Genomic DNA, 16,705 nt, shown 5'->3' on the forward strand with positions numbered 1-16,705 from the left:
GGCAGCAGAGATGCGACCCAGGTTCATTGATTCCATTTTGGACAGAGGTGCGCGGCCGAGCCCCAACTTGTGTTTTCATGATGGAACTGACCAGGCTCTGACCGTCGTTGGTCCATTTAAGATGACGTCCTCAAATCGGCACAGCACAGGGAATCCAATTTAATACTCAGCACGAGTCCTTGATTTTCCCTGAGAACCTTCACCTTCTTCCTAAATGTCCGCCCAGCCCTCTGCGCCAGAATGAGGCTGGCTGCGGATCTGACGCCAGGCAGACCCAGGATGGGTAAAGGAAGGATCCTGACTAAGGCGGGCGGGTTTCCTTACAAGGGTTAGACAGGAGAATGGCGAGCCATTCTGACTTCAGTTCTGGCAGTTCTGTGTAAACGAGCGATTATCGAGGGTTTACCACATGCCACGCTCTGGGTTAACTTCAGCCTCACGGCAGCCGTCTGAAAGAAGTATTGATGCTATTATTATCGTCCATATTTAAAAGTCTGTGTCCGATACTGCGTCTTGGCCCCTGACACCCTCGGCTCGCCCTGCTATTGCATTGGCTGCAAGCTGGGAAAATGCATTTCTGACATCCCACCGCCTGCCGCGCCCCGGTTGAGATCCCGCCGATGGGAGAAGGGCACGTGACAGCTGGCGGGTAAATCCGAGGAGAAGCTGTTATCGGCCAGGTGCAGCTGTGGGGATGGGCACGAGCACTGGCAGAGGGCAGACCTGGGGCTCTGACCCCTGTGCTGTGGGCAATCAAAGCCATCGCAATGATTTCTAGCCACTTCTGTAACTTCTTGGCCTCCTGAAACCCAGAGGTGCTGTTCCCTGACCTTCACTCCACCAGCCTTTCAAATAATTCTGGAAGCACCAAATTCCCTTTGTGAAACCCGCCCCGCTTAAAATATCTCCAACACTTTCTGTTTCTGTGATGAACCGCGACGAACATGGCATTTAGTGCCAGGAATGTTTTCAGGAACCAGAACCTGCGTGAGCACGAGGACCCGGGAATGGTTAACTGTCTGGGCAGACTTCGAGTCGGGAGTGACCTCCCGGCTAGTCCTCTGCTTGGGCCTCCTCCCCACTCGCCGCCCTCCCGCCTGCCCGCATCTGTCTTCCTCACAAATGGCCATCCTCCTGGTACAAACAAGGACGGCCTTCCCGAGGCCCTGGAGGCCGCAGCCGCCGTCTCCAGAAGCTTCTTTCCCCCGAGGTAGGGAGGCCGGTGCCAGTGGGCGCTATTGCCTTGCTACCCTCCCTCTCTCACGCCGGCTCCGAGCGACCCCTGCCCACGACCACCCCAGGGCAGCATCCTTCCGGGAGCAGCAGGAAGGGAGGTGTGGGGAGGGGGCTGCAGTACCAGGATCCGCCACAAGATGGCAGGAAAAACCGAGAATAAAAAGCGATGAAAACCCGCAGGAGACAGACCCACACGCTGCCCTCTTGCACCTCCCATGAGGCTGGGACATTCTGGCCACGTCTGCTCTGCGGTGGACGTCGCCCCCCTGCACTGGGCCAGCAGCGTCCAGGCTGAGGCCTCACTTAGCACGGGGCTGTCCTCAACCTTGCTCTGAAACTGGGGAAAGGGGACAAAAGCGCCCAAAAGAAACTAGATGTACAACAGAGGAAGTGGGAAAACGAAAACCCTATCTTGTCTCTATTTCCCTCCTTCCCAGAGCCCCGGCCCTCTGCTTCCTCACTTGCATCCGGAGGGACACACACACACACACACACACACACCCTAGAGCTGCTGGGAGAGCCGGCTGCTGGTAATAGCTCCTCCTTAAACCCTGATCCCTGGGAGAACCTGCCGGCCCTTCCCTCTTCCTGCTGGGTCCCACCCCACCTCAGCCTCACTCCCTCCCCGTTCTCTAGCTCTTTCCTTTCCCTCTCTGTGTACTATTTTCTTGGGTCGTGTTGACCCCTACATATTTCCTGAACATTCCATTCCCTTGCACACGACCTCCTTAGAATGTTCCCTCTTCTCCATGGCACGAACTCCTACCCACCTCTCAGGACCCAGGTCAAATGTCCCCACCTGTATAAAACCTTTCCTGATTCATTAGGGCTGAAGTTAGTCCATCTTCTAGGCTCCCACGACACTGCCACCCCTTATGGCGCTTGAGACATCGCATCGCAATTATCCACTTCCACTCCCCTCTGGCATTACACGTGCTGGACCGCGTGCTCCTTAACAGTATGGACTGTCTTGTTTCTCTACCTCATCTCGGCGCTTAATGTATCAATATAAGAAATGAGTGAACGAGTCTTGGGGATCTCTTGGCGCTCCTCTTAACCTTCGGGTTTCCACCTGGGTCCCTGCTGCTGCCTCAAGCCAAAGCACCTCCTTGGGGACCTGGGAAGGGGCAGCGAGGAGGAGCTCGGGGACCAGGAAGCTGAGTCTGTCCGTCACTTTCCTTGTCACAGGCTCTCGGCCAGTTTCCCAGGGCGGGTTTACTCTTTAGACCATGCGTTGCAGCGGCCGTGTCCGTGGAGAGAGGGCCAATCATCTTGCACAGAAGGATGGCCTCAGCATCACCTGCAGCTCCCGAAAAAACCCTTTCACTCTTTGGGGGCGGGGGTGACTGAGGTGATGGGGGTGGTGGGCAATGAAGACCGGGTTACAGATGGTCCCTCTGGCCCCCAAAGTCCAGTGGTCAGTCTGGCCTCATGCCCAAGCTGTGCTGGTGCTGACGGGTGCACCTCAGTCTCCAGACCCTTCTCCTATAGCATCTCCGTACGCCAGGTCCCCAATCAGTTACTGGGGCTGTCGTAAGTAATTTGTGACTGATAACGGCTACGTCGTTGTTTGTAACTTACTTTTCCTTCATGAATTAGGGCAGATGGAAGGCTACCCCGATCCTCTCATCATTCGCGCTCACCTGCCCACTCGCGTGGGAGGGCAGGGAGTGTCGGGAGAGCTAGAACATGTGTGGCCTCCCCCATGGTCCATGACAGGGACCACACCGATGACAGGCCGTTCCTGATTATAGAAATGATGAATCACATCACCCACAGAGGTTCCTGGTATCTTATAAAAAGGTAGCTGTACCCATGAGAGTGGGCTGCCCATAGGAAAATCATGGCAGATAAAGAGTTGAAAGCAGCTTCAGCAAATGCTCCGGCCTCAAGCATAGCCAACCTCTCAGAATGAATCCCTGGGGGACCCCAGGCTAGTGGGCCCTGCCTCCAGACCGGGCTGACGTCGCCCAAGGAGACTCTGTGCTCTTTCTTCAGACTCTACAGAGCCACCTTTGAAACGGAGTGCAGAGCGTGAGGTCAAAGTGACCCCCTCCCCCCGGATGGCTCAAACCCCCGTCAGATGCCTCCAGGAAACACGCTCTCTCGCTGGTCAAACCCCTAGGCCCAACTCATCCTTCGTCACTCCAGGCTCCAGGGCTGTTCACCCACTGCCACTCAGAAGGGCAGCCCTGCACATCCACTTGCTCTGCCTGTTCCCTCACCGGGACCAGCCCCCGAGGAAGAGCCACTGGGCCTAACTGGCCCCTACGCCCAGCCCTCATTTTTCTACCTTCCACTCTTGTTGACGCCAAAACAGTTATCTGGAGCTCCTTGTTTGTTGCATTTTTATTTTTATTTTTTGCTGATTTTTAAGAAGGAAGTAAGTGGGGTCTAACGTGAAATAACGCACATCAGTGTGACACCTGGTTCTGAATCTCTTGTGGGAGGGGCACCTAGTGGAACTGATCAGATGCTTTTCTCACAGACTCTTACCTCACCCTTTTCTTAGATGGTCCCAGGAAGCCTCCTCTGACTTTATTCTCTTATCATTTTCTTCCCGGAAGCAGCTTTTCTATCTGTAAAATGGGCACGATACTTCCCTCAATGTGCTATGATGAGAGTCCAAGACGGCGCAGAGCATCCTGGCACATTCTGACTACGTGGTAGTCCTGACCTACTTTCCCATCAGTGCCCACCCTGGGGGAAAGGAGCCCACCATCTTGCCCTCCTTAGGCAGGCCTTCATCTCCACCCGCGGGCACGTCCTAATTCTACAGCTGCACAGCCTATCTCTGTGGAGCAGGAAAAAGAGGTGGGGGGTCAATAAGCTGGGGCAGAGCTCCCAGCTCCCAAGCGGTGTCTCCAGCCCCAGCCTGTGGAGGAGGTGGCCAGGCCGTTCCCTTACAGATGTTCTGCCAGCGGGAGTGTCCTGGGCCCAACCCACCCTTCCAGGGCTGCCAGCAGGAAGCCTTTCTTTTAATAAAATTAATGAACACGTGACCTTTCCGCTTACTGCAATCCGCTAAGAAGCTCACTGTTTAGCGTCGCTGAGATTCTCCAGGTGCCCAGGGATACAAAGCGTATTGCGTGGAAACGACAGACTCTGAGGCCACACTGAATGTTGCCTGGAGGCCACAGCAGTGCAGGCCATGCTGGAGCATCAACAGGTAGGGTGAGAAGTGTATCAAGGCAGAGAAGCAGCCTCAATCCCAAGTCCTTGTGTTCATCCTGAACTGCAGTGTCTCCAAAGGGCTTCTGCACGCACTGTAGTCCATGCGAGGCTTTCACTGACTGAAGAGGGGAGAATTATCCTCTAATTTCTCAGCGGAGGATACCAAAGCGCAGGCAGAGCGGAGGCTTGTCCAGAGCCACTCATCAATGACAAGACGAGAACCTGTCTCCTGACTATTTCCAGCACTGCTACAAGACCACCGTGGCCAGACGAAGGAGCTACCCTCCCCTTAGAGAGGGACAGGTCACTATTTCAAAATATCCAAAAGAGACCTAGACACTTATATTTGGATCATACTCTCCCCACCCTGCTCACATCCCTGGACCTCAAAACATGTGACATATTTCTTGGTCACCTCACTGACTTTCTTTAAAATTGTGGGAAAATACACATAACTTCAAATTCTCCATCTTAACCATTTTCAGGTATACAGTTCAGTAGTGTTTTGTACATTCACATTGCTGTGTGACTAGTCTCCAGAACTTTTTATCTTGCAAAACTAAAACTCTGTCCCCATTAAATAACAACTCCCCATTCCTCCCTCCCCACCGTCCCTCATACCCACCATTTTACTTTCTGTCTCTGTAAATCTGACTATTTTAGGTACTCAGAAATGGGATCCTACAGTGTTTGTCCTTTTGTGACTGGCTTCTTTCACTCAGCATAACGTCCTTGAGGTTCATCCATGTTGTAGCCTGTGTCAGAATTTCCTTCCTTTTCAAGGCTGAATAGTATTCCGTTGTATGTATGCATCACATTTTGTTTACCCCTTCATCCATCAATGGACACTGGGTTGCTTGTCATTGCTTTTTTTTTTTTTTTTTTTGTCATTGCTTTTTTTTAGCTGTCAAATAACACTGTTTGCTGCACGACAAGCCCACCCCATGACAGTTACACAGATCCTTCCTGGATTGTTTTTATCAGTTGCCCCCCGTTTTGACGTTAATCTCCTCCAAGGAAGTGCAAAAGGAGTTCAACAGTAAAAAGACTTGCTGCAAACATGTGGTTCGGTTATTCTTTATCTTGTCCCACCTCAACTGATGCCACCTATCAATGACTGCATTGTAAAGATGGAGGGCCAATCAGAGAGCTCCTCTAAGGCCCCCTGATAGAGAGATGGCATTGCCTGCCTCCCAGCCACTCAGAGGGATAAATGCCCCCCACCACCACCAAATACTGAATTCCACAAACTTTCCAAGTATCATTTGAATCCAAAAGATGGCAGAAGACCTACTTCAAGTGTCAGGAAAGCAGAGTTTGCATGTTAAATGCTAGGCTCCACATCGATTTTCTGATGGATGTCAGAGGAGGGGCTTGCAGGGCCCTCCAAAGGGGCAGACGCAAGCTTAGGATGCCCTGTCTTTCATTTTCTCATTTCATCACGCTAGGAATCCTGTAGGGGTGGGGGAATAGTTATTCTGACTCCACCCACAGGGAAACTCAAAGAGATTAAGAATCACGCTCAAATTCATGTGCCTGGAGAGTTAGTGGTGGGTCTGGGATAAGAATCCAGATCTGTCTGGCTCTGGATTTCATGCTCCTTCCCACATACATGCTGTCCCTGGAATTTGGAAATACAGGATGGGGGAGACCCCAGGGAGCTGAGTCTGCCCTGTCCTGCCACACACGTGTCTGAGGTATAGAAGGTCAGTATGAACCCACCAGGAACCTTGAGCTGGAATTCTACAGAGCAGGACAGGGATGGGTGAGGGGGTGGCTCTAGAGACACTGGCACACGTGTGTGTACACATGTGTGTGGGCGAGGATGTATGTACACATTTGCATGTGAGTGTGTCCTCACACGTATGTGAATACAAGTGCACATGAGACTGCCAAGCGATATACATTCAACCCCCATGTTAGATGGAGTGACCTATGGACACCTTTTCTTTTTAGAAAATATATCATCATAAAAAAGAAACCCCAATTTATGATAGTGGATCTTAACATCTTGGGGGGGGGCGGGTCATGGATTCCCTCGAAGATCTGATAAACACTGTGGACATTCTTCTCACATAAACTCACGATCAAATATTTGCTTATAATTTCGAAGTATCCTATGACCCTTTGGAGTCCATCCATGGGCCCTGTATTCAGAACCTTTGGACACAAAAAGTCATCACGGCAACTGCCCACCCCCTCCTTCTTAGGGCGCTGGAACGTGCCGGCGGCATGTCCAATGGGCAATGAGCATTTTCAAGACAGTCTGAAGGCCCAATGAGAAACGGCTCTGTTGACAATGAGAAAGTCACCAGGAAGGGAGAAGATACCTGATGAGTTCAAACCTCATCGGATGCATATGTTTTAAAGCCTCATTAAGTCTGATCCAAGCAAACCCCGTCTCCTCCACCCACCAAAAGAAATTAGCCTTACCTTAAGTGTTCGGTTTTTATGTAATTATTTGTAAAGTGTAAGCGTGTGTCATTTTATGATCATTTTTTAAAGATATTTTAATGGTAAGAACTTAGTGTCCTAGAACTGAAATCCAGTTTATGATACTGAGCCCACAGGAAATTAGGGTTTGGTTTGGCTTTTAACAGATCAACCTGAGACTGCTGCCCCGCAGGCCCACCAGCTCTCCTTTACAGAGGAAAAGGCTCCCGGCAGGACCCAAGAGACCCTGATGCTGGCCTGCACTCTGCCCTCTAGTGGCAGCAGGGAGCATATACAGGCACAGCCCCTCCTTGGTTCCTACTTTGCCCTTCTGAACTGAGGGCCCTTCAGTTCGTTCCAGATCTAACTCCATCGAATCCCGTGCTATGTTTCCATCCTGCGCGTGTGCGCGTGCACACACACACACACACACACACATACACACACCCCACACACACCCGTGCAGGTTTAATAAGCTCAGCCAATGCCGATGCCCAAGTCAGCAGTTTTATTCCATTGGCAGCTTCTGGCTGACCAGATTGCCATCAATCAAAACTTCGGAGAAAGGATATAAAGTGACTGGCATGGCTTTTAAATAAAACCACTCGAAAGAAAAAACAGCATCTCTTCCGAGCTGAGCAGAGGCACGTGTGTTGGCAGCTCAGCACCATGCAACTGCAGTGGCGTGGGGAGCAGGTTTGCCACTGCCCACAGGGGTTCAGCTTCAGCCCCAAGGAGGAGGTGGACAGGCTGCCCGCCTCCTGTACCAGGGAGGACCCTGGGACAACAGGAGCTCGAGGCTCTGGACCCATGGATACCGCCCCCTGCAACCCCTCAGTGGCCGTCAGCACTTGCAAGGGCGAGCAGGAGATCCTGGGACAGAGACGTGACACGGACAAGGAGGGCGCTCGATGGGGCTGAAGCTTTTATGAGGCCCAGTCAGAGCTGCACTGACCCTTCCCAGCTCCATGAAACCATGGGAGGCACAGCAGACAGAGGTGACACAATTAGGTCTAATTTGGTCCATTTACCAAACCTGCTTATGCAAATGGTGGCCTCTGGATGGAAGGATTCTGGCTTCTGAGAACAGCTGCAGCATCCTTGTGCTCTGTCCTTCCCCAGACTCTGCAGTTGTGTTGAGCTGTTAACGACTTTCATTATTTATTCCTCTGTGTCCCCCTTGCCTGTGAGGTAAACCACAGCGTCTGCTGACTGGCAAAGGGGTTTTTCTTGGTTTGCAGCACAAAATGGTAGAGCTACGAGCCGAGTTCTGTCTCTGCAGAGAAGGGGACAGGGAAGGAGTTTGGTGTGGCCAGCAAGGATTCAAAGCTTTCTCCCTGGTCCTCAGAGTGTGGACGATAGGCCAGCAGCTTGTTAGAAATGCAAAATCTGGCTCCCTTCCCGGACCTACTGAATCAGGATCTGAGTTTTAAAACCGTCTCCAGGCGATCCATGTGCATGGATTTGAGAAACCGTGCTCTAGCAGACAAGCATGGCAGACTGCGTTCATGGTCACCAACATCCCTTGCCCTCCCTCTTGATGTCAGGTTGCCTGTACGACTTCCTCTGATCACCAGGATGTGAGAGGAAGGGACTGACGTTCTTCCTGGGAAGAAACTGTCCGGCACCAGCATGAGCTTTGTACTTTCCCCTCTGCCACGGCAGCAGCATCGCTCCCAGCTGGCCCTGCTGCGAGGCGGTGACAATCTGCAGCAAGTCCCCGAACGGAATACTTTATTTCCTCTGTTACAGACCCTGGTTTTCCCTGGTTCGGGGTGTGATGCTGAAAGATCCGGGAAGGCAGGCACTGCTCACGCGAGCCAGTCGTGCAACTTCCCCGCAAATAAGTTTTTTTTAACTCTCCAATTTGACTTAATTAACTAATTTCAGCAATCATGGTGGGGCATTTGCTAGGCGCCATGCACTGTGCTAGACATTAGGGACAGAGAGGTGAATAAGACAATCTCTAAAGCAGGAATAATGACGGGCATGCGAGCAATCACACCCTAAGTGCCTACTGTGTACGTAGCAGGTGCTCGTGGGGCCGGACTGAGGAAGGAAAGTTCCCTGCGTTCAAGGAGTTTATGGTTTAGGCAGGGACTCGGGTCACATGATGAGTATGGGATGGCCTGAGAGTGCGGAGTGATGGCTGACATGTGGCAGAATGGGAGCCACGCCCACAGGCTGGGGAGTGCAGAGGTGGGTCTGCTCCGAGTACACGGCGGGAGGGGGTCATGAGGCATATTTGAGGGGTGCTGAAGGGCCTGGATGGGGAGCAGGGGAAAGCTGAAAGGGGCTCAGCTGAACAGCAGGAAGAGATGAAAACAGATGGGGGGGCGAGGCCTTTGGAGGCATCAAGTTTATGGCCTGTTTTTCTGTTTGCTCTCATTTAAGGTAACCGAGCTACACAGTTTCTGTCCATCCACTGCCCTGCGATCACAGGGACACGTGGAAACACTCTACAGGATTAGAGGAAGCGCTAGAACCCAGGCAAAGCTGGCCGATGCCTCTCAGTTTCATCTGCGTGGCCACGGCCACGGCTTTAAGGCAAGCTGAGCCAAGGTGGGGACGATATGACTTAGTTGTCATCCTTCACCTCCCCATACCTTATAAATTCCAAGCACCATTTCCTGGGGGCAAGGGGAACTGGGTCCTTCCTCACTTTCTACTGAGTGCCTTGAAAGGAGGAGCCCCGTGTCACGCTGGGCTGGGTGGCAGCCCTGGCCTGGAAAGGAGGGAGGCTGAGCTGGGCACCCCAGCTGCAGGCCAGGGGGAGAGGCGCAGAGCTGTGTAGCTGAAACGTGCCACTGCCCATTTGCTCTGGCTTCTGCAGTGTCTCCTCCAGCCACGAGGTGGCCAACATCAATCACATGTTCAAGGACCGCTGGTTTCCCTTGCCTTTGAGGTCTGCTGGTTTTGAAACGGAATTCAAGTGACTTTTCCTATACAAGCTTTCCCTTCACGGCTTTTAGTTTGACAGGAAATGGATCTCTCTCCCTCTCCCACTCTCCTCTGAATATATCTCTAAGGGGTTATAATCTGCTTTTTCATATCTGAAATCAATTAACGAAAACCTCTGTTTCTGTTACATCCTTAGCGTTCAGGATACAAAAGAATCCACTTGTCACTTTTCAAGGAAGCCAAGGACACTGGCTTTCACCTTGTGGATGAAATGCAGATTTCTTTAAAAGGAAAGATCCTTCATTCTGAAAGGGTGAATAGAAAAGAACTTAAAGCAAAATGCCAGCTGCTTCAGTTGAGAACATTGAGTTCAGCAAGGCAAAGGAACTTTTCTGAGTACCACCATCTCTCATCTACGTAAGAATGTCAGCGATTCAGAGCCACAGGAGTGGCAGAGCCACACTGTCCCAGTGTGAACTGCAGGCAGTGCAGCCAACCATGCTGATTTGCCCGGGGCCAGGGGCTTCTCGGGATGCGGGGCTGTCAGTGTTAAAACTAGGAAAGTCTGGGGTCAGTTGGGCTGGCTGGTCACCATAACTGTAAAATGGGTAAAGAGTTCCTGTCGATTTACACCTCAAGCACTGGGCACCTTGTTTCACCTGTCTGGGTCTGGGCCTCCGTTTCCCCAACTGTAAAATGAGAGGATTAAACTAGGAGGTCACCCTTCTGTTACCCATGTTGTCTCTCTGAGCCATGTGTTCCAGACAGAGCCTTTTCTAAGCTGTGCTTCTTTTTTTCAGATAACTATTTTATTGAGATATAGTCCACATACCATAAAATTCAGCCTTTTGAAGTTGACACCTCAGTGGTTTTTAGAATAGTCTCAGAGTTGTGACTATTTTTTATCATTTCCACAGCTCAGACTGGACAATTCTGATTCCAATTAACCTAACTTTGTTCTTTCTTCCACCAACTCAGCACCTTTAGTGATTTTGTTTCTGCTTAAGTTATTGTACCTTTGCATTTCTATTTAGTTGTATTTAATTCTGCAGTTTCTATTTAGTTCTCTTTTTTAATATAATTTCTCTCTCCTTATTGATATTCTTTATTTGGTGAGCGGTGTTCTCATATTTTCTTTCCTTTCATTCTTTAGTCATGGTTCCCTTTAGTTCTTTGAGTGTATTTACAATGGCTGATTTAAAGTCTTTGTCTAGTAAGTCTTACTTCCGTGTTTCTTTGTCCCGTAATTTCTTCTTGAAAACTGGGCATCTTAAATAATATAGTGGTAACTGAAAACCAGACTACCCTCCCCCTCGGTTTGCTGCTGTTGCTGCTGTTCATTTGTTCACCGACTTCTTGGACTAGTTGTGTAAAGTATGTGCTCCCTTCCATGTGTGTCACTGGTACCTCTGCTCGGTCAGCTAATGATTGGGCACAGGGTTCCTTACCTGTCGGGAAGCAACGAGACTTCTACCCTTTGGCCCTCTGTGTGTTGGAGCAAACACAGCTTCAATGCTACAGTGGTTTTTTAACTCTGCCTTTTCTCTCTCTCTTTACTTGTGCGGGGCGTTTTTTTTGTTTGTTTGTTTTGTTTTGTTTTTTTGCAGTACACGGGCCTCTCACTGCTGTGGCCTCTCCCATTGCGGAGCACAGGCTCTGGACGCGCAGGCTCAGCAGCCATGGCTCACGGGCCCAGCTGCTCCGCGGCACGTGGGATCTTCCCGGACCGGGGCACGAACCTGTGTCCCCTGCATCGGCAGGCGGACTCTCAACCACTGCGCCACCAGGGAAGCCCAATTTTTTTTTTTTTTTTGGCTGCATGGCAGGGCTTGTGGGATCTTAGTTCACCGACCAGGGATTGAACCTGGGCCTAGACATAACCCTAACCCTGACTCGGGCCCCCGGAAGTGAAAGCACCAAGTCCTAACCACTGGACCGCCAGGGAATTCCCCTACCTGTGCAGGGCTTTGAGGTCAGCCAGAGGTGAGAGATCAGGGCTTTCTCAGGTATATACATACTGCGGTCTGGCCATCCTTTCATCAACTGAAGGACATCTGGGTTGTTTCCTGTTCGGGGCTGTTATGAATAAAGCTGCTCTGAACATTCAGGTATCGGGTTTGTCTGAACTAAGTCTTAATTATCTTAGGCAAAACCCTAGGAGTGGGACTGCTGGGGCATGTGACAAATGTACACTGAACTTGATAAGAAAGTTCCGGAGCGGTCTGCATTCCTACCAGCAATGTTTGAGAGTTCCTACTGCTTGGCATCTTGTCGGCACCTGGTATTGCCATTATTTTTTAATTTAGCCCTTCTAACTGGTGTGTAGCAGTCTTTCAGTGTGGTTGTAATTGGCATTTCCCTAATGACTAATAATGCCAAGCATCTTTTAATGTTCTTATTTGCCTTCTGTATATCTTCTGTGGTGAACTGTCTGTTCAGATTTTTACCCATTTTTAAATTGATTTACTTGTTGTTATTCTTGAGTTTTGAGAATATATATTCCAAAGGTGCATTTTGATTTCAAATGCACAACCCCTACCCTGAAACTCTATGTTCCCCATGAGCACCTTGGCTCCACATCTGTAACATATTGTTTCATATTTTATATTGTATATAATGTCTGTATCTCTCTCTCTACACACACACACACACACACACACACACACACACACACAGCACCTTAAGCAATTTTCTTTTTCAATTTAGTTCAAGAAACATTTACTGTGTCCCTATGAAGGCACCATACAAGCTACCAGGGAACCAGAATCGACTAGCCTATGGCCCCAGAAATCGGTGAACTTTAGTTTTTAAGAAATGTGGTTTTCAGTTGGATTAAATTGAGAAATACATAAGAATGACTACATGTAATACATCAACGTTTTGTGTATAAAATTATTTGTTCAGACAAACAGTTGAAACATGTTTATTATGACTTTATAGAGGCCACTAATTCTCATTAGAAAATCCTTTCTTTATTTATAGTCAGAAGTATTCCTCATACAGTCCCTTGCCTAAAGTAGCATATATTGTGAAAGAATGCACTTTGCATTAAAAGATCTCTGCTGAAATTTTAAATGAATACTTCTGTATTCTGAGCTCACGAGATGTGATGAAAGCCAAGTCATGTTCTCTTCAAAGACAAAAGTACAACTCTGCACACCTTAGCACACACCCTTTCCCTGCCGAGGAGTGGTGTCCACGGAGCAGCTCAGAAAAATGTTTCACGTAATTGCAGTACGACTGTCTATCTGCAGAACCACTGGAAGAATCTTCTCGAACACAGAGAAAATTAACTTTCAATAGTAACTTAAAAGGCAACTGTGATTTCTTAAAATCCTCTTATACTGAGTTTAAAAAATGAGACTTAGCAACTTTATTGTTTTTTTATTCACTGATTAAGACAATACAAGTTGTGCTCATTTCAATATTAAGAAATTAAAACCTCCCTTGAGACTTCCTCTGCCCTGGAGTAGGTTACATCTGTCAACTGCAAACAGGCTGGCCAGCTTGCAAGCAGAAATTCTTCCTGGGGCTGCAATATGTATAACCTTGCACTGTATTGTCTAGGGCTAAGAATGAAATGATTGGAATTTTTTTATTATCAAAGGAAACTAAAAATAGGACTATGAAGTAAAATAAAATCTCTAAGAGAAAATGCATTTAAGATCTATTTTGCTTTAATGCTTTCACTTCCAGCCTCACATGGTAGAGAATATATGATGATGCTAAATAAAGAAAGAAAAGAAGCTTTTGTTGGTTTCCTCTAAGGCTTAAAGCTGACACAGTGCAAGTCAATGGGAGGATGGCCCACAAAAGGCTGTTCCCTGTGATACTCTCAGTGTGCGATCTAGGAGCTGTAGGTGATGAGCCTGCGCTGCTTCCTAGTTTCAACTGCATCTCAACTTCTAAGCAGGCATCACTGGAGGACTCTTGCCTCTTCATTTCTTCTAATTGCTAATACAATCACAAAGGAACAAATGACACCCGAGTGGAGATAAGACGGAGGGGTCTGGATTAATGAAGACTCTCTATTCAGGTTGTTTAAGCTTCTTAGCAGTGAAGTACAGTCAGGGATTTTTTTTTTTGAAAGAAGAAAGGAAGGGAGAGAAGAAGGGAGAAAAGAAATGGGCACATAAAAAAGAAGGAATCTGAAATAGGCTATGGGTGTTCTTTGCCAAAGCATAATTTAAATTTTCTTCAAGGCTCAGAACCAGTGGGAGAACTGGAACTCTCTCAAGAGAAGATGGCAGGAACATAAGCTAATTATACAACTTCAATGTGGTAACGCCACCATATAACCGGCACGTTTTCCGGTGAAGGCGATCTGAGCCCATGTAACCTGGAGGTAAGACAATAAAGACAACGGCGCTATATAGTTAAAGCAGTGCTTTGTATCCCCAAGTATCAAAACTTCCTTACAGTATCTCGGGGGTTCTCAAGTAGATCATGTTTGTATAGATGTTAGTGACAAGACGGGTCTGAATTCTATTCCTGGCTCTACCAAACCACGTGACCTTGAGGCCTGGCCATCTCTTCTGCAAAATGGGGATAAGTGACCTCCCTCTCAGTGCTGTTTTGAGGAACAGATGAGATTACATATTCCATTCCAGCAGCCCTGCTCATATGGTGTTAGTTATTTTTTTAAGACGTTATGATCTTTTTGAGCCCTTGGAATGTCCCACTGCGGGAAGTGGCAGGGATTACACCCAGAGAAGGTCGGAAAACCAGAGCCTACTAACTGAAGCCTCATTTCACCCTTTCCTGTTTTCCCAGACACATCCAATGAGTGACTTCATGTTTTACATGCCATGCAGATTTTCGGTACTTTGGAGACTTCCCGCACCAGAGTGCTGGGGCTTGGTCCACGCACGAGAGCTGGATGTTGCAGCTGCACAGCCGTGCAGGACACTGGCAGTGCCCCTGGGGGAGAACCTGGACACAGGCCTCGGGGGAATAATCTCTTTCCCTTTGATTTTCTCTATGAAGAAATATCTTGACTGAAGTCGAATAAGACTCCAGTGAAAATCCCGTGTTTCTGGCAGGCAAGGAAGAGAATGTGTGTGTCGGGAGAGCAGCAGAGGTGATGAGGAGCTGAGAGCTGCCGTCCCTTGAGCCCTCGCTCTGTGCCAGGCACTGCCCTGCATGCATCACATGTGCCATCCTCGTGACAGCCCCTCTGACTCAGCACAGGGAGGTGGGGGGCCAGGATTCGAACCCAGGCAGACCGACCCCTGAGCCCCTGTTCTTAACTGCTCACTGTGGCTGCCTTTTACCTAAAGAGTATTTCAGGTCCACTGACAATATACCTGGCCCACAGTGGAATATTTATATTATCTGTTTTCAACATGATGGAAGAAATTAGCTTCATCTAGAAACTTGAATGTTTTTTATTACATATTCCCCTTTGAATATCACTACAAGGATGTCAATTAAGACTGGTCCGGGTTAATGATCCTGAGAACCTCCGTTTTGATACTTCTCCTCCCAGACCTGTGGCCATTTATCTCTGGCTTTTGATTCCTGTCATTAAACTAGTTCCCTGCTTGTGATGACACAGATTTTCTGCTGTGCTGCTGATCTCAGGATCACCCCTGAAACAAAGCTTGTCAGTGTGTCTACTGCTTCTGAGAAAGAATTTTATGTCTGCTGGCTCTTCTTTACAATCCTATTAATCCAGTCAAAGAATCTCTGCACCGCCAGAGCAGCTTAAAGATTGAAGGGATCCGTGACCAAACTCCCAGTATTGATATCTGATCCGGACTCAGAATGCAATCATCATAGGAGGCAGAATAGGCGTAAAATAGAAAAGCAATGAACAAGCAAGAATTCTGATAAAAATACAAACCATCCTACACTCCGGGTATCGTGCTGTTTAGACCAAGAATGACGCATTCTCCATATTTCCTGGGATCCAGACCCTTCTCTTTACTTCCTTACTGAATCCTACCACGCACCCTCCCAGAGCTTCAGACACGGCACAGCCCAAACTGGAGCCATTCTGCTTCCTCTCCCAGAGCTGTTCGTCTTCCCCTGCTCTCTCTCTTTGTACACGACACAACCAGCCACCTATTCCCCAAGCCATACATCTCACTGCCATTGTCAACTCTTTCCTCGCTGATGTCTCCCAGCAAATCATATGCATAAAGCAAACCTTGACACTTCAGTCTGAATGGTGCACGAGTCCACCCCACCCTCAGTGACACTTCTCAGGCTGGGCCATCACCAACCTTTGCCTTGACCGTTGCTATATGTTCCACATCTGGACCTGCTGACTCATGACCCTCAAATCTATCCCCTACCCTGACCAGGAGCCAAGGGGAGCTGAAGAAAGGCTGGGGGTGCTTCGTCAACCTCCACATTGTGAAATACGTAACTCTGTCACATTCACAAATGACACAAAGAAAATGTCATATTGGGCAAGGCAAGACCCAAGGCTGTCCTCAGCACAAATCTCACCTTGGTTCCTTGAACTGGATGTATTTCTAGGTGTTCTCAGTTCGCCATAAAAGTGGATCCAAACAACACGTTTCAGAGGGATAAAGAAAATCCCCCCTACGCTTCATAGAAATCAAAGGAACAAGCACAGAACAGGGGAGACACAGCTCACATGCGAAAAATAACACATTTTTTTTTTGTTTGGGAGTAAGATATCGGCTTGATTTATGCCAAGAGGGAAAAGTGGGTGCCTTGAAGATAAGTAAGCAAGGTATGGCTGCCAGTGCAGAGGGGACAGAGCCAACGCACCCTGGGCTGTGCTGCTTCAGATCTGCTGCCTGATGTTCCTGAGGTAAGTTCTGGCCTGCCTGCTCTTGGGCTCCCCAGTGCCACCTCTCCCCTTTCTGTGCTTTCACGTCCTGTCAGGCTACCCCACTTACCTGCATGACCTGGCTAGGTCAGCCTATCCTGTCTGTACTTCAATTTTCTCATCTCTAAAATAAAAATGACAACATCACCTTGTAAA

The 16,705-nt window shown here is 48.8% G+C and overlaps 1 protein-coding gene across 4 annotated transcripts in view; it reads right to left on the reverse strand.

The window, feature by feature from the left end:
- Nucleotides 1-16,705, reverse strand: part of MSRA (methionine sulfoxide reductase A) — a 383,087-nt gene that overhangs the window by 9,883 nt on the left and 356,499 nt on the right. The window contains exon 6 of one of the 4 annotated variants that reach the window (XM_089912746.1): nucleotides 325-449. The exons of 2 other annotated variants lie outside the window; for them this stretch is intronic. In XM_089912746.1, the coding sequence (XP_089768872.1) occupies nucleotides 330-449 (120 nt within the window). In that variant the 3' untranslated portion in view covers nucleotides 325-329. One more of the 4 variants, XM_089912745.1, reaches the window with a different exon arrangement.

Source organism: Delphinapterus leucas, chromosome 6, assembly GCF_059928025.1.
Source record: "Delphinapterus leucas isolate spDelLeu-1000000601 "Yukka" chromosome 6, BTC_Dleu_Yukka2, whole genome shotgun sequence".
In the NCBI taxonomy this organism is placed as follows: domain Eukaryota; kingdom Metazoa; phylum Chordata; class Mammalia; order Artiodactyla; family Monodontidae; genus Delphinapterus; species Delphinapterus leucas.